We start from the raw sequence: 27,118 nt of genomic DNA, 5'->3' as shown, positions 1-27,118 counted from the left end.
AGCTGCGAAGTGGGTTCGGGCGGTGACGGCGATTCTTGTGACGTGTGCAGACCCAGCCGCCTAAGGAGCGCGCGGCCCACGGCTGCGGGACGGGTGAGTGAGCGCGGGCGGTCACTCCCTGCCGCTCGGGATCTTCAGCGGAAGAAGGCCAGTGCTCCCATGGCCAGCCTGGGAGTCCCCTCAGCTGAGAAACGCAAGGGTGGCGGAGCCGGGCATCTGCCTGGGGCCAACCGACCGACGCTGATTGACTGAGCTCGTGGAGAAAACCAAACCCTACTTCAGGCTTTTGTTTTGAGACCTGGTTCACTTCCTAGGCCAGGCGGGGCTGGAATTCCTGCCTTAGTTTCCCAAATGTTAGAATTACAGATTTCCATGTTCATTTCTGTGGCCGGACGCAGAAAGCCAAAAACCTGAGATAAGTGCCCACAGCTGTTAAATATTAGGGCCAAAAGGGCCAAAGCTAATAGATTCTTGGTTACTGTGGGTTGTTTATTTTTTGGAAGTAGAGCCTAGTGGTTGGTACCAGTGATTTCTGGAGACTGAGGTGGGAGTTCAAAGATTGCGTGAACAGAATAAAGACTAAAAGTGCAACACAAATTTCTAAAGAGCCCTAGCTAGATGACTCACACCTGTCCTATCTATAATTCTAGAACATGAGAGGAGAGGCAGGAGGATGGCATTTTCAAGGCCAACCTGAACTACTTATGAAGTGCATGTTGCAGGAAAAAAGTGAAGTAGGTGGGCTGGAGAGATGGTTCAGCCATTAAGAGCACTTGTTGCTCTTGCAAAGGACTTGAATTCAGTTCCCAGCACCCACATGAAACCAGCAGCCGAAACTCTAGTTCCCGAGGATCCAGTACTTTCTTCTGACCTCCAGTCACCAAGCACCTTGTAATACACACATATACTCATGCACAAAAATAAATCTGAAAAGAACTTTCAAAAAATAGTAGTAAAGTGAAGTATAAAATACAAAATCCACAAATGAGTATACATGAATTATTACAAAATGAATATATCTGTGTAATCACCAAGTAAAAAAATCAAATGTTGTCATCATTTTAAAAATCTGTTATTCCTTGTCTAATATTTCCCCCTCACCCTAATGGCTAAAGAGTGATTTCTAATACTGTTCACTAACTTCGCCTAGTTTTACAAAACCTTATTTAGGCAGGGTCTGACTTCATAACCCAGAAACCGGTCTGGAACTCTGGTTCCATTTGTTTCTACTAGGTTCTATTTTACATACCAACCCAACCATCCCCACAACAGATCAAACCATGTCACTGTCACCCACATTCAGAGGTTCCCCAGCTGTCAGTTCATAGTCCATGAGCTCCCATTAGCTCTGGTCAGCTGACTCTGGTTTTCCCCATCATGCTCTTGACCCGCCTTGTTCATATGCTCTCTGCTCCCTCCTCCCTCTCTTCAACTGTACTTTTTTGCTTTTTAAAATTTATTTTTTTATATAGTGCTCTTTCTGCATGTATACCTTTATGCCAGAAGAAGGCATCAGATTTCATTACAGATGGTTGTGAGTCACTATGTGGTTGCTGGGAATTGAACTCAGGACCTCTGGAAGAGCTGCCAGTGCTCTTAACCTCTGAGCCATCTATCCAGCCTTGTTTTTATTTATTCATTTATTTATTTTTGATTTAGGATCTTAGCCCAGGCTGACCTTGAACTCCATGTCCTGATTCTGCTTCCCTAGTGCATCTTTGCCTGTTTTGTGTAAATATACCAGTAGTAGTGAATGTTTAATTGTTCCACATGCTTGCCAACACTTGGTTTTTATGGTGGGTATTTAATAATATCTTCTGAACTTTGGAGTGGGTGTGGAAGCTTCTTTTTGAGATAGTCTTATTATGTAGCCCAGCCAGTCCTTGAACTTGTGGTTTTAATTTTCTTGGTTACTGATGAGATTGCATGTTTGTTCATGGTTTTTTGTTGTTGTTGTTGTTGGTTGTGGAGATACCTTCCTCTTTAGTTGTCTGATTTCTTTTATCCTTTTTTTTTTTTTTTTTTTTTTTTTTGTTATCAAAGAAGTTCTTTATGTTTGTATTCTGATTATCCACCTCAGATTATCTATGTGGCAAAATTTTTTCTACTGTTAGGATTTGACCTTTCATGTTCTTGATGTCTTTGGTGGGTAGAAGTTTTACTTTTATTTATTTATTGAAACAGGATTTTAGGTAATCCAGGCTAACCTCAAATTTGCTATATAACAGAATGACCTTGAATTTTTTTTTCTTTTACTTTTTTTTTTTTTTTTTAAGATTTATTATGTATATAGTGTTCTGCCTGCATGTATGCCTGCAAGTCAGAAGAGGATGTCAGATCCCATTACAGATGGTTGTGAGCCACCATGTGGTTGCTGGGAATTGAGCTCAGAACCTCTGGAAGAACAGCCATTGCCCTTAACCCCTGAGTCATATATCTCCAGCCGATGACTTTGAATTTCTAATCTCCCTGCCTACCTCCTAAATGTTGGGATTACAGGCATGCCTACCATGTCTTGTTTTATGCAGTGCTTAGCATCAAACCCAAGGCTTCATGCATGGTATGCAAACATTCCACTAATTGATCTACATCCCAAGGCTTAAAGTTTGTTTTACTAGTTATTTAACCTCTTCAGGGACCTGAATTCCATCTTTGGTGCTGAAAATAAAATATAGACAGTTTTTTATTTGCTTTGTGGTGCTGAGGGTTCAACTCAGTGCCTCACTCTTATGCTAGACAAGAATTTTACCACTTGCCATATTTCTAGCCTGTATTTTCCTATTAGATTGTTGTTGCTTTGTTTATCATTCTAAGAACATAAAAATATTCTGGGCTGGGGAGATGGCTGCTTTTCCAAAGGACCCAGGTTCAATTCTCAGCTCATATCTGTCTGTAACTCCAGTTCTGACACCCTCACACAGACATAAATGCAGACAAAACACCAACCAATACACATAAAAATAAATAAAATTAATAGTAAAAAAGAAAATACTCTGTTTTGAAATTTTACTCACTATGTAGTATGGGGAAGGCTTGGAACTTGCTGCCTTGTAAAAATACATCTTTTTTAAAAAATCTGTTTGAGTAAGTTATCCTTGGCTGCATAGCCCACAGCTGTAAGTTGCACACACCTGACTTTTTAAAGCTTATTTTTTATGTATATGAATGTGTTGCCTCTGTCTGTAAGCACTGTGTCCAGTGCCTGCAATTAGAGTTATGGACAGTTATGAATTTCCATACGGGTGCTGAGACCTGAACCCGGATCCTCTTTAAGAGTAACCGTTGCTCTTTACCTGTGGATAGGGTTTGTTGGAAAACTAAATGTGCAGTTCTTCATTAACCAAGAGTATTTGTCTAGTGTTCATTCATACTGATGCCTATCTGTATTTTTTAGTAATGGCTATGCAGATGCAGCTTGAAGCAAATGCAGACACTTCAGTGGAAGAAGAAAGCTTTGGTCCACAACCTATTTCACGATTGGAGGTATGGTCTTAGTTGCTAAGTATTTACTTACAATGTTATAATACATTCTTCTATGTAATGAAACAAATTTACATTTACAGAAATTAGATTGGAGTTTCAGGAGGTGGTCAGTGTAATATATTTTTTTATTCTACATATCAATCCCAGTTTCCTCTCCCTCCCATGTCCCTCACCAACCTCCCCCATCCCATCCCCCTCCGCTCCCCAGAGAGGGTGAGGCCTTCCATGAGGGATCATCAAAATCTGTCAAGTCATTTGGGGTAGGGCCTAGTCCTTCCCCTGTGTCTGTAGGCTAAGGGAGTATCCCTCGATGGGCTCCCAAAGTCCGTTCTTGCACTAGGAATGCATCCTGGTTCCACTGCCAGAGGTCCCATAGACTGCGGTCAGGTCTCTTTGACAGTTTTCATCCTACTCTGTTTTCTCCCTAAGAGCTGAACTTTAGAAACAAGGGTTTGGGATCCCATGGTGGAATCTCAATGCTGCTTACACTAAGTATAAAAATGTTGCCCAGGGAATTAGTGTTGTTACCCAGGAATGCATGTAGGAAAAGGGGAACAGCTTCTCTCCATTGGCTCAGGTGAAAGATGCTACTGAGAAGGCTATTGTAAGGCAGGTTGAAGGGTGTAGGTCGTTAAGATATAAGACCCAGCTCTATTTTAAGACTCAACATTAAGAATATTAAGCATTCATTACCTGGGTGTGGTGGCTCACATCTATGATTCTAGCATTTGGAAAGCTGAGGCATGAGCCCACCCTGGTCTACATAGCAAGTTCCAGGACAAAAAGGGTTGCATAGTGAGACCTGTCTCAAAAACAAACAAGCCATAAAAAAGCAGCAAAACAAACAAGAGGCTTGGGGAGATGCTCTTCGTGTAAAGTCTGTGTCATGCAAACAAAGAAGACTGAGTTTGGATCCCAGCCAGACAGAGTGGCGGATGCCTGTAACCTTAGCATGGAGGCAGTGGAGACAGGGGGACCCTTGGGGCTTCTTGGCCAGTGAGGCTAGTCAGTCAGAATCAGGTGTAGTAAGAGACCCTCCCTGTCCCAGAAGTAATGTTAAAGTGACCTGACTGAGGCAGATACTCAACATCGCCCCCTGGCCTCTTTGCATGGACACTCAAGCACACATGAGCATGTGGGCATACGACACACACAAAACTGGAGCAGAAAATTAGGTACTAATCTGTATAGGATTTCTTCAGGTTATACAAAGGTGGGAGGGAACACCTTGATCTACTGTCTTTGTTTATATACTTTCCCAATCTACCCAAACTTTAAGACTTTGGAAACTACTTAAATGAGCTGAGCTTGATGGCACTTTCTTCCGTGTTGGAGCAAAAAGAATCAGGAGTTGTCGGTTACCCTTTGCTCCTGTCAGGACTGGGCTGCATGAAGCCCTCTCTCTAACTTTGTGGCACTGCTTCTCCCCTTCCATCTTTACTTCAGTGGGGTTGTGATCATCCTTCAAAGTCCATGGTTACAATGTTTAAGATTATTTGTGTGTATTCATACAAGCCCACATGGGTGCTCAATAACCAAGGAGGACAGGAGGGGATGTCAAATCTATTGGAACTGGAGTTAGCGGTGGTCATGAGCCACCACGCCTGGCTGCTGGGAACTGGATTCCAGTCCTCTATAAGAGCAACAAGCACTCCTAACCATTGAGCCATCTCTCCAGCCTTCATAATGTTTTGTTTAAGATTAATTTATTAATTTTTTAATGGGAAGATGCAATACATTTTCCACCAAGTAATTTTACAATAGGACCTTTAAAGGCTCTGGGGCTAGGTGTGTACAATCCAAATTTAATATATTGAAATGAAGATTTATTAAGGTAATGGTGCTAGCTAAACAGCTTTAGTCCCTAGCTCTTCATTATAAATACACAAAATTATTATTATTTCTAACAGGTTGTATTGTCTCGAGATTATTTGATTCATCTTACTGGGGTTTTTTTTTTTTTTGAGACAGGATCTTACTATGTGCCTTGGCTGGCCTGGAACTCACTATGTAGAGCAGGCTGGTCTCAAACTCATACAGATCCACCTGCCTCTGCTAGAATCCTCCTCTGGCCCCAGATTTATTTGTTTCTGTATTAATGGATGTGCTGGCTGGTTTTATGTCAGTTTCACAGAGCTATAATAACTGAGAGGAAAGAACCTTAATTGAGAAAATGCCGCCAGAAGATCAAGCTGCAGGCACCTTTGTGCTGCATCAGTTCTTTCCTCCAGGTCCTTGTCCCTGTTTGAACGCTGTCCTGACTTTCTTCAGTGATAAACAGTAATGTGGAGGTGTAAATCAAGTAAACCCTTTCCTCGCCAAGTTGCTTTGGTCATATATAATAACCCTAAGACATTGTGTATGAATGTTTTGCCTGCATGTATGTGTATCCACCACGCGAATGGCTGGTGTTTATGGAGATCAGAAGATGGCATGAGATCCTCTGGAACTGGCATTACCAGGTAGTGTGAGATGCCAAGTGGGTTCTGGATACTGAACTTGAATCCTCTGCAAAAGCAACAAATGCTTTTAACCATTGAGCTACCTCTACAGACCCCACCCCCATGTTTTCAATGCTTTTGTTTTTCCTTTTTAGTAGTCCTAGGTTTTGAACCTGGGGTTCTGGCATTCAAGGCAAATGTACTGGTTAGTTTTTAATCAACTTGACACATCTGGAAAGAGAAAACCTCAACTGAGAAAATGCCAGTTGCCAAGTCTGTGGGGCATTTTCTTAATGATTGGTGTGGAAGGGCACTGTGGGTGGTATCACCCCTGGGCTGATGGTCCTGGGTTGTATGCAAAAGCAAACCGAGGCCTGGCGGTGGTGGTGCATACCTTTAATCCCAGTACTCAGGAGTCAGAGGCAGCCTGGTCTATAGAGCAAGTGCCAGCATGGGTTCCAAAGCCACAGAGAAACCCTGACTCAAAAAACAAAAACAAAACAAACAAACAAAAAAAACCACACACACACACACGCGCGCGCGCGCGTGCGCACGCGCGCCAGTAAGCATTCCAAGTCTTTGATGTAATTCAAATTAATAAATGACCCAGAGACTAATATTTGAGTTCAAGCTGAAGATCAGGGAAGCAAAGCTTTTACATCTAACAGGGCTGGGACGTGCCTGTTCTCAATGTGGCTGAAAAATGAATGCCTGATATTGACCTTGCTCCTGACTTATATACCTCCTTAATTCTGGGCTTAAAGTGTTATCCCATTTGCTGGGATCAAAGGCATGAGTTGTTTCTCTTTAGGACTGGATATATCTTGTGTAGATCTGGGTGGCCTTGAACTCAGAGATCTGTCTACCTCTTAATCCTGAGTCCTCGGATTAAAGGTGTGTGCCTGGCTTCTGTTGCTTGTTGCTGACTTTGCTTTCTGAATCTTTAGGCAATCTTTAACAAATCATATCACTACAATTCCCCTTTTGTCTTAATACAAAAAGAAGGCTACAACTAATATAAGAAAAACTATATACTGTAAGAACAATAAGTACATACAGGCAATAAGTTTGTCAACAATGTCCATTTGCATTTGACAAGTTCAGAGAAAGTATCTAGTCCACTTTGACTCCTGCCCTGTCTTCCCTCAGGGCAGATTATGTTGTAAACTGGAATAAACACTTTATCCCCAAGTTGCTTTTGGCTGTGGTGTTTATCACAGCAATAGACAGCAAACTAAGACAGCAAGTATTACACTAATGAGCTTCATCCTTCAGCCTAGATACTTATTTTTTTAGTTTTGAGACAGGGCCTCATGCAGCCTATCATGGCCTTGATTTCTCTGTGTAGCTGAGGATAACCTTGATTCCTGATCCTTCTGATTTCACTTCTCAGATGTTAGGATTTTAGGCATATACCAGCATAGCTGTTTTTGTTTGTATTGTTTTATTTTTTAGATTAGTTTTATTATTTTATGTATATAAGTGTTTAGTTTTCATGAATGTGTGCATCACCTATGTGCCTAGTGCCCTCAGAGGACAGAAATGGGCATCATATCCTCCTGGAACTGGAGTTACAGGCAGTTGTGAGCCACCATGTAGGTGCTAGGAACCCAGGCTGGTCCCAAAGTCATTGTGTTGCTGAGATATATGCTACCATGCCAATTTCCCATATCTCCCTTTTGGGGGTGATTTTTAAATTAGCATATGTTAAGTATATATAATTTATTTTGATCATAGTCACCTCTGTTACCTCCACATGTCACCATCCTACTGATCCCTTTTTTCTTTACAGCCAGTCTCCTTTCTTTCATGTTTTAGCTTGTTTTATTGACCTAGTGAGTTTAATTAAGGTTGTTTACATGAGTTTGGGCAAGGGTTTATTTACTGGGATAAAGGCAGTTATCAATGGCTATGTTGCTGAAGAAAATGTCTTCTCTTTTCTCTAGTAACCATTGGCTACAAATAGCTTCAGGGAGATAGGGATTGAGGCCTAATGATCCTTAACCATTTTTCCTGTTTACAATTATTATTTATTGTGGTGGGATGCATATGAATTGCAGCACACCTGTAAAGGTCATAGGACAGCTTTCCTACCATCATAGGATTAGGGTTTGAACTTGGATCATCAGGCTTAAAGGCAATCAGTCACTCATACCCACTTCTGTTTTATATGTATGAGTATTTTTGCTTGCATGTATATTAGAATATGTGTACATGTCAAAGGAAGGTTCCAATCCCCTGGAATTAGCATTAGTGATAGTTGTGAACTGCCTTGTAGGTATTGGGAACCCACCCTGGTCCTCTGCAAGAGCAGTCAGTGCTCTTAATTGCTGAGCCATCTCTCGAGCCTCCCATTTTCTCTATCCTTAATGTCAGTTGTGAGAGCAGAGCTCTCTAGTCATACTCTGAAGCAGTATTATCTGTTTGCCTAGCATTAAGTAAAATAACAATTTCTATGTGGAAAGCATTGGAAAACACTGGTTTAAAATTGTTTGGGGGCTCAGGATACCAAAGGTCATTTCGAGTCATTGTACAAAAAGTTAGGAGTTATTAGTTGTTTGGTTTGGTTTTGGTTTTTTGAGATGGGGCTTCTCTGCATAGCCCTGGCTATCCTGGAACTCGCTGTGTAGACCAGGCTGGCCTAGAACTCGAGGTCTGCCTGCCTCTGCCTCATGTTTGCTGGCATCAAAGGCATGTACCACCATACCCTGCTACTAATTTAATCTCAATTTCTAAGTCCGTTTTAACATGCTTTAACATAGTGCTAGTTAAAAACTGTGTGTGTGTGTGTGTGTGTGTGTGTGTGTGTGTGTGTGTGTGTGTGCGCGCGTGCGCGCGCGCGCGCACGTGCGTGCTAGTATGTATGTATATGGGAGCCAGAGGTCAACTGCAGTATTTGTTCCTTGGGAGCCATCTACTACTTCTTCTTCTTTTTTTTTTTTTTGTTTGTTTGTTTGTTTGTTTTGTTAGTTTGTTTTTAGATACACACTTTCACTTTGCTCTAGAGTTGGCTGGTTAGGCTAGGCTGCCTGGCTAATGAGTCGGGGACCTAAGTGTCTCAGTCTCCTCAGGGTAATAGCGAACACTATCTCCCTAGCCCAAAACTTAGTTTTGATGATGAAAAAGTGTGTAGCTTGTTATTTAATAATTCATATGTAGACAAGCTTTTTAGAGGTTTTGCATGTATTAGTGGTCTTCAAATACCTCTCTAGGTTGTACTTTCCATTTTAGACAAGAGGCCTAAGTTACCCATTGTTTTCTTACAGCAATGTGGCATAAGTGCCAATGATGTGAAGAAATTAGAAGAAGCTGGTTTCCATACAGTGGAGGCTGTTGCTTATGCACCAAAGAAGGAACTCATAAATATTAAGGGAATTAGTGAAGCCAAAGCTGACAAAATTCTGGTAAGTATAGCTATGTGATGATGGGGAGGGCAGACGTATTAGTGAGAATAATTACTGCAAAGCGGTTGTTTGCTGTTGCCGGGTCCTGACCATTGCGGGTGGGGAAAGGAGACATCAGTGACACAGGAACAAGTTGAAACAACAGGCTCACTTTATTTCAGGAAGGGGTTAGCCTTATATACCTCCAACTCTGCCCCAGGGGGTGGATCCACTGCTGAGGATGTGGTACTGTCCATAGGTCTACGTCATCTTTCGTCAGACTTGCTGCTGTTGTCAAGGCCCTCTGGCAGACCCAGGCTGGCTGTCAGGAAATATCTACCGTGCATGCTCTTACTGTCTGTCTGGGCCGGCTGTCAGACCCATTAAGGCGTAGTTATCCCACCGTTTGCCTCTTTCATTCTCTTGTCATCTTTCTAGAAGTGACTGTTGGCAATTTTTGTTTGTTTTTCAAGACAGGATTTCTCAGTGTAACAGCTATCCTCAAACTCACGGGGATGCGCCTGCCTCTGTCTCCCGAGTGCTGAGATTAAAGGCATTGCCACCACTGCCCGGCTGTTGGGAGTTTTAATCTTAAATTCAGATTTCCTGTAGAGAATTACAATATCATGGAGTTTGATACAAATACTGATTAACATTCCCACTAGAAGTGATTGGTGTGCACCTTATCATTTTGAATATGATCTATCCTCATAAAATTTTTCCCTTTTAAAATTATTGTGTTTTATGTGTGTGTATGAGTGCTTTGCTTACATGTTTGTCTGTGCCTCACATACATGCCTTCAGAGGCTAAAAGGGCGTTACATCCCCTGGAACTAGAGTTACAGATGTTTGTGAGCCAACATGTGGGTGCTGGGAATCAAACCTTGGTCTTCTGGTAGTACAACAAGTGCTCTTAACCACTGAGACATTTTTCCAGACCCTAAAATATGTTTATTACGTATGTAGCCACTAAAACAATTTAGAATAATAGTGATGTCACACCATTAGGTGCAAGCCTGTAGTTCAAACAACTGGGGAGTCTGTGACAAGAAGTTGGAGGCCAGACTCTTTCATCAAGGCCAATTTGGGTAACTTATTATAGTGAGAACCTGCCTCAAAGTAAAAAGAGACTGGGTATATAGCTCAGTGGAAAGTACTTGCCTGTTACTGGTTTAATAAAAAGGTGAATGGCCAATAGCTAGGCAAGATTTGCAGGCACAGAGCATGGGGAAGGGTGGAGACCCTAGGAGTCGCCAGCCAACTGAGAGGAAACAGTCATGAAGGAGGAGAGGTAAAGCCACAAGTCACATGCAGTTGATGAATAGAAGTGGGTTAATTTAAGTTAAAAGAGCTTGACTACGTAATTGGCTGAGCTAAGTCTCTGTGCCATTTTTTGTGAGTTGGTGGCCCAAAGAAAAATCCATTTATATGTATATGTGCATGGTATGTATGCTTGGTGTCTGCAGCAGCCATAAGAGCATGTCTGATTCCCCCTGGAAGTGAAGTTAAAGATATTTGTGAGCCCCCATGTGGGTGTTGGGAACCAAACCTAGTCCTCTACAAGAACAGCAAGTCTCTTAGAGCCATCTCTCGCCTATGTCCTTTTTTTTTTTTTTTTTCATTATAATTTCCTGACATGTACATTTTCCATAATAAATAGGTTTTACTTTCTTCAGGCAGTGGTGGTGCACACCTTTAGTCCCAGCACTTAGGAGGCAGAGGCACAAAGAGCTCTATGAGTTCAAGGCTGCCAGCCTGGTTTATAAAGCTACACACAGAAACCCCATTAAAGTCCTATATTAAGTTCCAGTGTGTATGCTCTATAGCTTCAAAAGCATGTGCTGCTACTACCACATCCCCATTTGTTTTATTTTTTATTTTAAATATATGTATTATGCATATGTGTGTGTGTGTGTATATATATATATATACACACACACATATCAAATGATAGGTATTTTTGTTGGTCTGGGTGGAACATAGCAACACTTGGAAGGCTGAGGTAGAAGGATTGCCTAGAATTTAGATTTATCCTGGGCCACATAGTTCCAGGTAGGTTTAGGGTGCAGAAGGACACATTGTCTTTAAAAAAAAAAAAAAAAAAATAGAAAATAACATTTAGGTGTGGTGATAGGCACCTGTAACCTCAGCACTCAGGAAGCTGAGACGGGAGAGTTGTGAGTTAGAGAAAGCTTGCTATATACAAGATCCTGTTTCAAAACTACACAAAATAAAAACCACTGATGTTATTAGTATCTTAGCTATATAATTCACTCACCCTGTTTGAAAATAGTATTTAAAGCTTTCAATACTATTAGATTTTTGTTTTGTTTTAATTTTTGTTGTTGCTGCTGCTGTTATTGTTTAGACAGGGTCTAATGTAGCTCAGGCTGGCCTCAAAGTCAAGGTAACTAGAAACAATTTGAGCTGCTCATTTTCCTGTTTCTGCCTCCCTGGTTCTGAGAGTACAAGGGTCCACCATCATGTCTGTTTTTATACACAGCTGGAATGAGCCCAAGGCCGCATTCGAGCCAGGTGAGTACTCTACTAACAGAGTCACATTCCCATCCTGTCTCTCAAATCAACCAGGAGTAGTAGCACAAGAGGTGATTTGAGGTATACAAAATAATGTAGACTTAGATGTCATTATTCTATCACCTTTGCTTGTAGGCATATATGAATTTCAGGTTGGCAATAATTATGGTTTTACTTGATTTTTCACAATAGAAACTCTTGAAAATGTATGATTGACAATATTGAAACTTTAGAGAAGTAATTATATTTTTAGTACACCATTTAGTTTTATAGTAAATTATGTTTACAAAGTAAAATGTATACATTTTAGAGAATGTATAACTGAAGTATTGGATATACTTTTATATAGAAAAGTTTAAAAAAATAATACTAGTTGGACAGTGGTGGAACATGCCTTTAATCCTAGCACTTGGGATGGGGCAGAAGAAGGTAGATTTGTGCACGTAAGTCCACCCTGGTCTACAGAGCAAGTTCTAGACAGCCAGTGCTACACAGAGAAACCCTGTCCTACCCCCCCCCAAAAAAAAGCAAAAAAGAAGAAGGAAGAAAATAATACTGATATATTTAAATGTCAGTGTGTGTGAGAACTTTTAAATGTACAAGTTTGGGGCTATGGGGATAGCTTGGTTTTTAAAGTGCTGTCATAAAAGCATGAGAACCTGCATTCAATCTCTAATACACAAAAAGCCATGTAAGCCAGTATGCATTTGTGGAGATGAGGAACCCCAAGGTCCAGGGGCCAGCCAGCATATCCTAATCGGTAAGTCTCGGTTCCAGTAAGAGACCCTGTCGTAGGTGGTGCACTCCTTTAGCCCCATCATTTGTGAGGCAGAGGCAGAGGCAGGTGGATCTCTGAGTTTGAGACCAACCTGGTCTATAAGAGCTAGTTCCAGGACAGTCTCCAAAAGCTACACAGAGAAATCTTGTCTCAAAAAAAAAAAAAAAAAAAAAAAAAACCAATGTGGAAGGACTGCTGGAGAGGTTGCTCAGTGGTTAAAAGTATATACTCATCTTACAGAGGGTCTGAGCTTAGTTCCCAGAACCTATGTCAAGTATCTTACAGCTTCCTGTAAGCACACACACAGATAACATGTACAAATACTCTGGTTTTTTTTTTTTTTTTTTTTTTTTTTTTTTTTTGATGGCTATCAATATACCCTTTTTTGGCCTCAGGGCAGATATGTGATAGTTTGGAACACTTCTGCCAAGTATAAGATCACTCGCCAAAATAAATCCTACTCCTTTTTTATTTTTTAATTTTTATTTTATTATTTTTTTGTATGTAGGTGCTTTGCCTGCATGTATGTTTATGTGCCCATTTGTGCTGTGCCCACAGATATAAGCATGACAGGGTCCCACTCCTCTGAGCCCCAAATAAACACACAAAAACTTTTATTATGAAACTGTTGGCTGGTGGCTTGGACTTCTTATTGGTTAGCTCTGTCTTAATTGTTAACCCATAACTACTAATTTATGCATTTCTGTAGTGTATTTCTACTTTAGACTAAAAGGGGCTGGAGAGATGGCTCAGTGGTTAAGAGCACTGGCTGCTATTGGAGAGGATCAAGGTTCGATTCCTAGCACATATGGTGGCTTACAACTGCCTATAACTCCACAGATGCCACCCGGATGCTCTCTACAACTTGACCAGGAAGCAAGAGAGCAAGCTGTGGTCCAGGACCCCAGACCTAGCCTTCCCCATCACATCCACACCTGTGCCCACGCCCAAATGGGTGTGGTCAGTGCAACAGGTGCTTTACAGGGTGGATATCTCACTACATATTTCTATGTTGTGTGTCCTCTCTTCCAGGGTTCACATCGAGACTCCTTTCTGTGTACACTTCCCAGAATTCTCTTCGTCTGATAGCCCTGCCTATCCTTCCTGCATGTCCACAGGCCAAACAGTGTTTTATTCATTAACCAATAAGAGAAACGTATGTAAGAAAGGCAACCCTCATCACACAGAGGCCAGGGGAAGGCATTAGATCCTCTGGAACTGGAGTTACAGATAGTTGTGAACTGCTATTTGAGTTGTGGGAATTGAACTCGGGTCCTCTGGAAGAGCAGACAGTGCTATTAGCCATTGAGTCCATCTATGCAGCCCCAAAATCCTACTCTTTACTCACATGAGAATTTAATAGTGGAGCTTTTTTGTTTTCTTGGACTAGTAAGATAGCTGATTGATTCTTTTTCATACTTAAGCAAAACCTATAGGTATCTGAACATAGAAATGACAGAAGTATTGGAAGAGAAAAGGAAATTGAAGCTGGACATGGTGGTACATCCCTTTAATCTCAGAGACAGGAAGCAGAGAAAGGTGCTTTTCACTACTGAACCATCTCTCTTGAAACAAAGATATATAGTTTTATTGTCCCATTAAAACTAATTTTTTTTCCTACCAATAGTACAGCTTTTGTTGCTCGCATGAGATATAAATGTTATTTGTATATGCTTAGAAAAAATAATTTGTCATGTATTGTTTACTTTTGTTCTGCCTTATATTAGTAGATTCTTTGGTTATTCACATAAATAATAATCTTGAACTTTGTAAATGTTTATATGCTAAGCCATATCATTAAACAATCAAGTGTTGGGTGTTTTGGTTTTTTTTGGGTTTTTTTTTTTTTTGGTTTTTTTCAAGACAGGATTTCTCTGTGGCTTTGGAGGCTGTCCTGGAACTAGCTCTTTTAGACCAGGCTGGTCTCAAATTCACAGAGATCCACCTGCCTCTGCCTCCCAGGTGCTGGGATTAAAGTTGTGCACCACCAACGCTCAGCAAACAATCAAGTGTTTAAAAATAGAAAATATGGGGCTGAAAAGATGACTCAATAGTTAACAGCATTGACTGTCCTTCAGAAAACCCAGGTTCAATTCCCAGGACCCACATGGCAGTTCACAACTGTAACTCCCAAGATCTGATACCTTCACACAAACATACCTGCAGGCAAAATACCAATAAAATAAAATAAATTATTAAAAACAAAAACAGACAAGGTGGTAGTGGCCCACACCTTTAATGTCAGGAGGCAGAGGCAGGTGAATCTCTGAGTTCTAGTCCAGCCTGGTCTACAGAATGAGTTCCAGAACAGATAAGACTACACAGAGAAACCCTCTCTCCAAAAAATAAAAACAAAACAAAAAATGTGTACCTGATAGGGATGAAGAATTAAACATAAATTGAGAAAAGTCTGGAATGGCATATGTCTTGTTTTGCAAGGCAGAATGTTAAAGGATGGCAGAAGAGAAAATAAGGTATAAAGACATATTACATTGGGCTGGAGAGATGGCTCAGAGGTTAAGAACACTGGCTGCTCTTCTAGAGGTCCTGAGTTCAATTCCAAGCAACCATGAGGTGGCTCACAACCATCTATAATGAGATCTGGTGCCCCCTACAAGTCTGCAGGTGGAATACTGTATATATAGTAAGTGAAAGTAGATCTTTTAAATAAAAGACATTACATTGTCACAAAATAGATAAGTCACATATGTTAAAGTTCTTTTTTAAAAGCTCCTGTGGTGTTGCACTCCTGTCATTCCAGCACACAAAAGTTTTCTTGTCGTGTGCCTGGGCTTGTCTTAATTATACACGTAGATTGATCATCTCTATTGCAAAAATAAGAGGTGAAATATGCAGAAGTCTGAAATTTTTTATCAGAAACCTCAAACTCAAGAAGTTTCAGATTTTGGAATATTCAGTGAATTTTCAGTGAAGGATGTTCAATTGATAAAGTCTATCCCAGTACTCCAAAATCTACAAAAGTCACAGTCTAAAGCATTTTGGGTCCCAACTTTTCCAGATACTGGTTTCTTTATCTGTTACGTTATTGGTTTAATTTTTCTTATTTTTCCTAGGCTGAGGCAGCTAAATTAGTTCCAATGGGTTTCACCACTGCAACTGAATTCCACCAAAGGCGTTCAGAAATCATTCAGATTACTACTGGCTCCAAAGAGCTCGACAAACTGCTTCAAGGTATAGTAGTCTCTTATCCTATTCTATAAACCCTAACTACAACAGCTTGTAAGTCAGAAGAAATTCGAGTGTTAATGTACAATTCATGTGAGATGTGAGTATGATGTCAAGAAGTATAAATAGTAGATTTCTTCAAGGCCTTGCTGATTTGCGGGGGGGGGGGGTGTTGAGACAGGGTTTCTCTGTATTGCTTTGGAGTCTGTAGACCAGGCTAGCCTCGAAATCACAGATATTCGCCTGCCTCTGCCTCCCAAGTGCTAGGATTAAAGGTTTGCACCACCAACGCCTGGTGACTGGCTGATTTTGTAGGTTTGTGTTTGTACAATTTTTTTAGTTTAGGATTTTGTCTTGTTTTTTTTTTTTTTTTCTTTGTTTGTTTGTTGGCTTATGTTGTCAGATTGCAGGCTCATTTGAATGTATTGTGGATTATAGGAATGCCAACTTTCTCATAAGTGATACATTATAGTTTGGAAAGATGTTGCCAGTGGAGGAGGCTAGGTGAAAAGTACCTAGAGCTTCCCTGTACATTTCTTTGTAACATTCTATAAATCTAACATTTTTTTTTTCTTATTTTTGGTGGTTTTAGGAATTGAGTCAGGACCAAGGATGTCCTTTAATTCTTGGTCTTCCTGCCCCTACTCCCCGAGTGCTAGGATCTGAGATATAAGCATTAGTCAGTCATGCTGGCTCTGCTTTAGAAAGTACTAAAATTGCCTGTAAATTAAATAACATTTGGTTTGGTTTTGAAACAGTGTCTCACTTTGTAGCTCTGGCTATAAATTAAATAATTTAATCTTTGTTACTGTATTTAGAGCATAAGTTCCCTCTGCTTAAGGAATAAGTATGAGTGTGTGTATTTTTTTTTATTATTATTCTAATGTAAGATGGACATATGATGACTGGTTAAATACAATGGAGGAAGGCAGAAAGATAGCTCGGCAAGTGGTTGCCTCACAACTTTGATGACCTGAGTTAGAACCCTTTAATCCACAGAAGAAGGAGAGAACCCACTGCACATGCCTACCCACACTCACACACATCATACACACAGTACTGATAATAACAAAAATTTAAAAACAAGGGCATTGGTAGCGAATACCTTTAATCCCAACACTCAGGAGGCAGAGGCAGGCAGATCTCTGTGAGTTTGAGGCCAACCTTGTCTACAAATCGAGTTCTAGGGTTGTTACACAGAGAAACCCTGTCTCAAGAAACCAAAAGAAAAAAGAAAATGGGAGTTTTATGGGAATATCCATGTTGTTCAAGAACATTCGTGATTATATTTTCTGAACAGTATTTTATGTGAGGTGCTTTTGGCTTTCATAGGTGGAATTGAGACTGGATCTATTACAGAGATGTTTGGAGAATTCCGAACCGGGAAGACACAGATCTGTCATACATTGGCTGTAACATGCCAGGTGAGTTGTTGGAATTTGGGTTAATCAGATTAGCAGGCATTGGTTGACTCATGATATCTGCATGCATCTGTTAGGATGGACATAAAAGGTACTTTCTCTAGAATCCCATAGCAAGTTAGAAGATATTTCCTACTGAGAATCATTCCACATCATAGAAAGTTCCAAATGATTGATTCGAAACATTTTCTTACCATTTTTTCTGGATTTACCTGCCTTTCTTCATTGGTCTAATTGTATAGATGTATGTATGGGTGGTCTGCTTGCATGCATGTCTATGTGCCATGTTCATGTCTGGTATCTTCAGAGACCACAAAAGGCACCAAACCACTACCACTACCACCATCCCAAACAGGAGTTAACAGTAGTTGTGAACCACCATGTGGGTGCTGGAAATCAAACTTTGGTCCTCTGGAAGAACAGCCACTGCATTTAACTGATAAGCCATGCTCCCTAAGCAGTCTACACTTTATGTCTTTAAAAAAAAAAAAAAAAAAAAAAAAAATGGGTGTAACAACTTGATGTCTCAAAAAAATGTATGACAATAATAACCTGACACAATTCTTAAACACAGTATCTGGTCCTATTAAATAGAAATGTCTTCTCTGTAGTTTACTTTGTGTATATGATACACATAGTGCATATCTGAAGGGATCAAAGGCATGCGCCACTACCACCCAGCCTTAACAAAGTCTTAGATAACAACCTTTTTATAAATATTCTAGGTGCTCAATAGCTGTAGATCTTTGTTATTTTTTTTCACAGAATGCTAATTCATTAATAGAATAATTACATATTAGTAGTCTAATAACTGGAATCAGAAATATGAGAGTATTAGCTCACTACTTAAATTAAAAAATTGTTATTATTATTCATATTTTCTTTAATGAAATGAAACTTCACTGTATTAGATCTCTAATAATTTGAGTTCTAGAACATCTCACATTTGTCCAAGAATAAATGTGTAAAGAATTTACACCATAGCATTATTAAAATAGTAAAAGTGATAAATAACATGCTTCTTTATAAAAACAAGAGAAATTTATAGTACTAAGTATTTAGGAAGAAACTTCTAACCTAGCCAACCATGATGGTGCACATTTACAATCCTGAAACTCAGGAGATCATGAATTTGAGATCAGCATAGGCTCTGCACTGAATTCTGTATTAAAGCACTACTAAAAACACCACCGGCCCTTGGGAGGCAGAGGCAGGTGGATGTCTGTGAGTTCAAAGCCAGCCTAGTCTACAGAGCAAGTTTCAGGATAGCCAGAGCTACACACAGAAACCCTGTCTTGAAAAACCAAAAATAGATAAATGAATGATGTTCGTATCTCCACCTTACTCCTTTGAGGCAGTCTCTCCCTGAACCTGGAACTCATGGGGGTTGTTTGTTTTTGCTAAACTGGCAGTCAGCAAGCTCATGTTCTGCCTCTGCTTCTCACAGTATTGGGATTACAAGTGCCTTTGAGCTACTATGCTCATGAAGGATGTGTATTTGTTTGTTTTGAGACAGTGTCTTACTTTGCCAGGGCTGATCTCAAATTACTACAGAGCTGACCTTGTACTGATCACTTCATGTGTGCTGACATCAGACATCTGTCCTATTAGGCAATCATGTCCTATTATCAAATGTTTGACATTTGAACTGACCAGTCTTAATGTGTAGTGCTTTGTTTTGGTTTTGGTGTTTTGAGACAGGGTTTCTCTGTGTAACTTTGGAACCTATCCTGGCACTTGCTCTGTAGACCAGGCTGGCTTTGAACTCACAGAGATCCTCCCACCTCTGCCTCCCAAGTGCTGGGATTAAAGGCCTGTACCACCCAGCAATGTGTAGTTTTATCTCATACTTTGGGCTGTTTCAAAGCAGTACAACTCTGTCAGGCCACTGCTTTATGTGTTTCATGTCTGTTATCAACTTGTATTATGTCCTGTTGCCTCTGGTTGTCCTTTTTGTTTTGTTTTAATGTGTATGGGTGTTTTGCCTGTTCATGTATGTCTGATGCCCGTGAAGGCCAGAATAGTATGTGGATCCCCTGGAATTAGAATTGTTAGGGTTATGAGTCACCAACTGGGTTCTGGGAATGAACTTCTGGAAGTACAGGCAGTTCTCTTAACTGTGCAGCCATCTGTGTAGGCCCTGCTGATTTCTTTTTTTAAAGTATTTATGTTTAATGTACATTGGTGTTTTGCCTGTATGAAAGGCTGTATGAGGATGTCAGATCCCCTGGAATTGGAGTTACAGACAGTTGTGAGCTACTGTATTAAAGTGTTTTAGCCCTTATTTGGAGTGGAGGAAATTGGATTTATCATGGGGAACTAGGCAAACTATCAGAAGAGTGGTGGTTTCCATTGTTTCTTTTTTTCCGTCTAGCTTCCCATTGATCGTGGTGGAGGTGAAGGAAAGGCCATGTACATTGACACCGAGGGTACATTTAGGCCAGAACGCCTGCTAGCAGTGGCTGAGAGGTAGGTCACTAAATTAGAAGAATGTGTTTCACCTGTTATTAGAGTATTTAGGAATGTTAAATTTGTCCAGAAAATGTCTCATTACTCTACATCCCAGTTATGGGGTTTAAAAGAACAATATTAATAATGTAAGACATTTTTTACTCAACACTATTAAGTTCTCATGGGCTGAATAAAAAACAAGATCCAACTATATTTTGTCTTCCAGAGACCACTTTAAAGACAGGTTGAAAAAGATAACACATTCAGGAACCGTAAGAGAAATTAAAAGACTCCAGAAGACCCCCCTTGCCCCACCCCCTAAAAACTACTAAAGATGAAAAAAAAAACTCTTATTTTAATGTGTGTATTTGTATAGGCATAGACATGCCTGTGCATGGTGTACATTGGAGGACAGAGGACAATTTCTAGGAGTCAATTTCTCCCATCTACCACGTGAGCTCAAGTTGGGTGTCAATCTTTGAGCAATGTCATTTGCCCAGGGAGAACATTTATAATTAAATGATCTGTTCATCAGGAAGGCATGACAATTATAAACATAATTTAAGATTTATTTTCATTTTATATGTATGAGTATTGCCTGTGTGTATGTCTGTGTACTGTGTGCAAAGATTACATATGGAGGCTAGAAGAGGGTGCCAGATACTCTGGAACTAGAATTGTAAATGATTTTGAGCCAGGAGTTGGTGGTGATGCAAGTCTTTAATCCTAGCATATGGATGCAGAGACAGGTGAATCTCTTTGAGTTTGCAAAACAAAACAATAAATGCTTGTGAGCCACCGTGTGTGCTAGAAACTAAACCCAGGTCCTCTGCAGTGGCAGTAATCACCAATATCTTTTTGTTTGGGTTTGGTTTGTTTTTTTCTGAGACAGGATTTCTGTGTAGCCTTGGCTGTCCTGGTACTTGCTCTGTAGGCCAGGCTGGCCTTGAGCTCACATAGGTCTGCCTGCCTCTGCCTCCTGGGTGCTAAGATTAAAGGTATGCTCCGCCACCACCCAGCCCAATATCTTTAAATATCCAAGACTACATCACCCAATTGAAATTGTTTGGAATCTGTAAATCATGTCAAAATTCTAGCAAGTTTCGTTTCTTTTGTTGTTTTTGTTTTCAAATTGACAAACACATAAGACTTATGTAGAAAAATCAAGAGTTTCATTTATTTGGGGTGGGGGGAGGGTTTGTGGGCATGTATATCTGTGCACTATAGTGTGCCTAGTGCCTTCAGAAGCCAGAAGAGGGCACTGGATATTCAAAACTGGAATTTGATCTTTATTATGGTTGTGTGTTGATGTATGAGTGCTGGGAATTGAACCTAAGAACAGCCACTGTTCTTAATCACTGAGCCATCTCCAGCCCAAGGACTCAGTGTAAAACTCATTATAAAATGACAGTCATCATTACAGATGGTTATAACTTAAAAATAGATAAGCAGCTAGGGATATAGCTCAGTGGTAAAGTGTCTAGCTTACAGGGGGCCCTACATTTGATTCTCAATAATGAATAAAGAAAGATGTGTAGAGAGTTATTCAGCAGGCATAGTGGCAAGGGATAGACAGGCTGAGCTGAAAGCCAACCTAGTCTGATGTCTACATAATAAGACCCTGTCTCAAAAGAAAGAAAGAAAAAAATAGATAAATGAGACCAATGGAACTGAATTTAAGATTCAAAATAAACTTTAATTTATAGCCACTTAATTTTTTTCAAATATCAATTTGGTTGTTTCAGGGTTTGGGGGGTTGTTTTTTAATTGTTGTGTTTTGAGGGGTAATGGGGAATGTCCTTCTATATGTGTGTTTCTCTTATTGGTTGATGATTGGCCAGTGAGGCAGAAAGATAGGCTGGATGGGGAGATGAGGAGAATTCTGGGAAAGGTAGGGAGAGGGAGAGCAAAAAACAGTCACCATGCAAGGACTGGAAAGAAAGGACACACCAGACATTCTCCAGTAAGATAAGGCCATGTAGAAATATGTAGATTAGCAGTTAAGACAAAGCTAGCCAATAAGAAGCCCTAACCACCGGTCAACAGTTTTAGAATTAATATGGCATCCGTGTGCTTATTTAGATCTGAAGCAGTGGCTGGACAAGAAAAACTTAATGGGGGAAGGGGTTTGTTTTGAGACAGGGTCTCTCTGTAGGTCTAGCTGTCCTGGAACTAATATGTAGACCAGGCTAGCCTCAAACACAGAGATCCTTTTGCTTCTGCCTCCTAAGTGCTTGGATTTAAGGCATGCACCACCACATACATCCAGCTTCTAAGAATGATTTTAATTAAAAAGAAAGGAAAATAAAAGGAAGAAAAGCCCCAAAGTCTCCCGGGCAGTCCTCTAAAACACTATGCAAGTGTTAGTTACATGTCTTGCTAGCACAAAGGGGTTTCTTCACCGGGAGCAAAGGCTCTCCAGAAGTTTCCTACATTTCTGGGTTCTACAATTTTTATAAGCTCTTGCTTGAAATGAGGACACTAAAGCACAGGGTAAAGGGATTGACGTGAGAGTAGACTTCAGGGAGAACCATGGACCAGAAATCCATCATTCCTCTTTTCTGTATATTCTGGCTGGTCTGGAGATCACAGAGATCCACTGTCCTCTACCTACTAAGTGCTGTTTGCCCTTCTTTTACAAGACTATAAATCCCTTTAGGGAAAACAATGAGTGTCTACACCTTTCCATTGCATTTTGTATATTATTCAAGCACTGAAATAGATACTGTTATTTTTATCCACACCCCAAACAATGAGAAACATACATAGTCACTTTTGACCTAAGTAATGTTCTATTTGTTCACAGTTTTTCTCTTATTTAAGAATTCAAAAGATATTGTTAGGACTGACAAAATGGTTTAGTAGGTGAAGGCGCTTCCTACTACCTCTGATTACCTCAGTTCAGTCCCCAGGCCCCTCATGGTAGAATGAGAAAACAGACTCCTGTGTGTTGTTCTCTGACCTCCACACTTGTGCCATGTAGTGTATACAACAGCATGCAATTTTTTTTAATTTTTAAATTTAAAAGTTATTTAAATGAAATCTAGTGAGCTCTAATTCTTTGGGAGCTTGTGCTGATTCTATCATAAAGATAAAGAGTATTATCTTGGGGTTGGTAGTCAAATAGTATAAATAAATATTTTCTGCATTTAAATCATGGCAATAAAGGGGAAATACATATGAATAATGCTGAATATGATAATGTATACCTGTAATCCAGTACTAGGGAGGCCTAGGCAGGGGAATCTTGAGTTCAAGTTCAAGTGGAGTTACATAGTAAGGCTGTCTCAAAAAAGAAAACCAAGGGCTGGGGCATAGTGGCACACACCTTTAAGCCAGTACTCGGGAGGCAAAGACAGACTCTTTCCGAGTTAAGAGCCAGCCTGGTCTACAGAGAAGTTCCAAAGCAGAGCCAGAGTCAGAAAATACACAAAAAAGAGATTGTCTTACTTGAGCATAAATGCCATCTTGGGCATTTATGTCTTAGGTAGCAGTTACAAAGTTAAGAAAATACAGATCATTCAATGAAAATAGATAAATAATTTGTTCTTTTTAGATGCAAAAGAAAACAATCTTTGAGACATAAATATTAAAGTATCATTCATGTAGCATAACTAATCTCTGAATGGTTTGTTATTTTTGTTTATCCTAATTCTATCTGTAGTTCTTGGCTCTTCCAGAATATTGTTACTTCATACTTCAAAATTTCTCGTAGGTAGGAAGTCAAAAGAAATTTGATTTATCCTTAGGTCTTGCTTCTAGTTCAAAATAGTTGGTGCTGTCATCTCTGTAAATGGTTTGCCTGTACCTCTAATAGAAAGGGAGTCATATTTGTGGGTCTTGAAACCACTGAGAACACTATCTCTTATCTCTTTGGGTAATAGAAATGTTAGGTATTAATTTCTCTTGTGTCTGAAGCTTAAAAATCTCTTTTCTAGATATGGTCTCTCTGGCAGTGATGTCCTAGATAATGTAGCATATGCTCGAGGGTTCAACACAGATCACCAAACCCAGCTCCTTTATCAAGCATCAGCCATGATGGTAGAATCCAGGTATGCATTCAATAAAAGACATTAAGTATATCCCCATAGACCTTTCCTGAATCTGTGTAATAATTTGAATAGAAATGGAGACATTTACATTTTAGGGGTTGGGGGGTGTTCTTTGGTTTGGTTTGTTTGTTTGGGTTTTGGGGGGGTAGTTTAAGACAGGGTTTCTCTGTGTAGCCCTAGCTGTTCTGGGCTCACTCTATAGAGTAAGTTAACCTTGAACTCAGAGATCCACCTGCCTCTGCTTCTCAAGTGCTGGGATTAAAGGTGTGTACCAATATTGCCCAACTTTGTTTTTAAGATTTATTTTTACTGACGTGTTTCTGTAAATTTATGCCTCATGTGGGGTTACTTATAGAGGTCAGAAGAGGACTAGGATCCCCTGGAGCTAGAGTTACAGGTCATTGTGACTTTCCCAGTATGGGTGCTAGGAAACAAACTTGAGTCCACTGGAAAAGCAGAAAGTAATCTTAACAGCTGAGTCATCTCTCCAGCCCCAAGTTCCTTTCTTTTAAAAGTATTTTTGTGTGCCTGATGGTGCTGTGGTGGTGTTTGCCTGTAATCCCAGCACTCTGGAGGCAGAGGCGGGTAGATCTCTGTGAGTTTGAGGTCAGCCTGGTCTACGGAGCTAGTTCCAAGACAGGGCTGTTACACAGGAACCCTGTCTTGAAACACTCCCCTCCTAAAAGAAATTGTGTGTGATCTGTATAAGTGTTTATGTGTACACACTCATGTGAGTGTGGGCATGCATATGAAGTGGCTCATATGTGCAGATTATAGGACAATTTTGAACATTAGTTCTCACTCTCTACCTCATTTGAGACAGCATCCCCTCTGCCTTGAATACCAGGCCAGCAAGTCCACGGGCTTCCAACAGCACTTGCCATCTTGCTGTAGAAGCACTGAGATTACAAACACATGCTACCTTGACTGGCTTACATGGGCTCTGGGGACTTAAAACTCAGGCCCTCCCGTGTATATATAACAAGTTCTTTACCCACTATACCATCTCTGCTCTTCAGTCAGTTTGTATTTTGGCACAGTTGCTTTATGGTTTCAGTCAAGTCCCTAGTGAAAAATGATGCTGTGGCTGGAGGCACAGCATTTTTCTAAATGCATGCTAGTCTCAAGTTTTGTGAAAAACAAAAAAAATCTCAGTTACTTTTGGTCAAGTCTGCTGTGATAGTTTAAATGTAGCTCACAGGGGTGGCACTTTTAGGAGGGCTGGCTTTGTTGGAGTAGGTATAGCCTTGTTAGAGGAAGTATGTCTTACTTAGTTCACTTCCTGCTGCCTGCGGATCAAGACTGTCAGCTCTTTCTCCAGTACCAAGTCTGCCTGCATGCTACCGTGTCATGTCATACTAATGGACTAAACCTCTGAAACTATAAGCCAACTCCAGTTAAATGTTTTCCTTTGTAAGAGTTGCCATGATCCTTGTCATGGTGTCTCTTCACAGCAATTGAAACACCTGCCAAAAACAAAACAGAAGATACCCACCAAAGTACATCTCAGATTGGACATTTTATAAGCATTTTAATAGAATGTGTGTTTGCCAGGTAGTGGTGGCACACGCCTTTAATCCCAGCACTCAGAGGAGGCAGAGGCAGGCGGATCTGTCTAAATTTGAGGCCAGCCTGGTCTACAAATTGAGTTCCAGGACAAGCTCCAAAGCTACACAGAGAAACGCTGTCTTGAATGAAAGGAAGGAAGGAAAGAAGGAAGGAAGGAAGAAGTATGTTTGTGTTTAACTAGGAAGACTGTGTCAGTGGCTCTTATATTTTATCCTAGCACTTGGGAGACTGAGACAGGAAGATCATAAATTTCAGAACAGCCTGGGTTACATAAGTAACAAACCCTCATCTCAAAAAGAAGAGAGGTGGAAAATGTATAATAAATGTCAAATTTTAGATCGGTGAGGAAGGGAGAAGGTTTGACAAAATTATTTTTTCTTGTAGATACGCACTGCTTATTGTAGACAGTGCTACTGCCCTCTACAGAACAGACTACTCAGGTCGAGGAGAGCTTTCAGCCAGGCAAATGCATTTGGCCAGATTTCTGAGGATGTTGCTTCGACTTGCTGATGAGGTAAGCTGTAGTAGAGAAACCAAGAATTCAGTGGCTACAAATTGTAGGAGCCTTCTGAGGACATGAGTACCTCGTATTATCAAAGAAGAACATTAGATAGCCATGGCTTTGTTCTGAGCATTAATGTTTTGGTATGTCTGTGGTCCCAAACTGACATCTTTCCCTTATCAGTTTGGTGTAGCTGTGGTGATCACCAACCAGGTAGTAGCCCAAGTGGATGGAGCAGCCATGTTCACTGCAGATCCCAAAAAACCCATTGGAGGAAACATCATTGCCCATGCATCAACAACCAGGTAAGGTGATGGTAGAAGCTTTCTAGAATGCATGTCACAAAAACTATGAAAATGGACATAAAGTAAAACACTTCTACTTAAACCCTATTACAATTGCTGAAGTACAGACACTTAGGAAGCCTCACTAAATTTGTTGTACAGATGGAGAAATGGCTCAGTGATTATGAGCATGTTCTGATCTTGTAGAGAACCTGAGTTCAGTTCCCAGTACCTCCCATCAAGTGCTCACAACCTCCTGTAATTCTAGCTCCAGGAGATCCAACAATTCTGGCCTCTGACTGGCACCTGCCCTCATGTGCACATAGGCACATACAGCCACAAACAGTGAGGAAAATACATGAGTATTTGATATGCCTCCCCAACTATAAAATAATGTTTCATTCTTTAAGCTTTTTAGTCAGGGAGTCATGGCAGAAATGGATTCCTCTAAGTTGGAGGTAACCAAATACACTAAAAAAGGTCTTATAAATCCTTTTAGGAAATTATACATGCCTGAAAAAATTAGTTCTATCATGGGAATAGAACTGTTTATAACTTGGTGTTTTGGTCTCTTTGGTCAGGCTGTACCTGAGGAAAGGAAGAGGGGAGACGAGAATCTGCAAAGTCTATGACTCTCCCTGTCTTCCTGAAGCTGAAGCCATGTTTGCCATTAATGCAGATGGAGTGGGAGATGCCAAGGACTGAATCGTCAGGACCTTTTTTTTTTTTTTTTTCTGTGATAAACTTTTAAATGCTAAATAGCTTAATGAAGAGGACTGTTCCCTGGGCTTCTTCAGGCTCTTCCTGATGGGACTGCCAGGACATGACTTCCAGGAAAATAATTATTGTATCGGCTTTCTGGTGGCAGAAACAGGAGACAGGTCAGTATTCAAACTGATCTGAAATGTTCATTTCTTACAGAGTTTATTTCTTATAGAGTATATTAATGTCTGATTTCTTTGGTGTTTGGAGGAGAGATAGGAAATAACTATCAGTCTTAAGTTTCAAGAGAAGTAAATTTGGAGAGACCTGA

General features: G+C 40.3%; 1 protein-coding gene across 1 annotated transcript; it reads left to right on the top strand.

Moving 5' to 3' along the window:
- Rad51 (RAD51 recombinase) lies at positions 1–27,118 on the top strand. The gene is made up of 10 exons (XM_051183688.1): positions 1–93; positions 3,395–3,483; positions 9,191–9,328; positions 15,695–15,812; positions 17,139–17,230; positions 19,602–19,696; positions 23,617–23,730; positions 25,684–25,813; positions 25,985–26,106; positions 26,667–27,118. Exons 2-10 carry the CDS (start codon positions 3,397–3,399, stop codon positions 26,788–26,790), a joined length of 1,020 nt encoding a protein of 339 aa, XP_051039645.1. The 5' UTR covers positions 1–93; positions 3,395–3,396; the 3' UTR covers positions 26,791–27,118.

Source organism: Phodopus roborovskii, unplaced genomic scaffold (assembly GCF_943737965.1).
Source record: "Phodopus roborovskii unplaced genomic scaffold, PHOROB, whole genome shotgun sequence".
Classification (NCBI taxonomy): Eukaryota; Metazoa; Chordata; class Mammalia; order Rodentia; family Cricetidae; genus Phodopus; species Phodopus roborovskii.
The sequence above is the reverse complement of the archived record's forward strand: the minus strand, read 5'-3'. Positions and strand labels throughout refer to the sequence as shown.

Excerpts from the sequence above, each read along its gene's own strand:
- Rad51 (XM_051183688.1), top strand. The coding sequence starts at position 3,397 with ATGGCTATGCAGATGCAGCTTGAAGCAAATGCAGACACTTCAGTGGAA. Across the intron at positions 9,329-15,694 it reads CCAAAGCTGACAAAATTCTG|GCTGAGGCAGCTAAATTAGT; the intron begins GTAAGTATAGCT and ends TATTTTTCCTAG. Across the intron at positions 15,813-17,138 it reads GCTCGACAAACTGCTTCAAG|GTGGAATTGAGACTGGATCT; the intron begins GTATAGTAGTCT and ends TGGCTTTCATAG.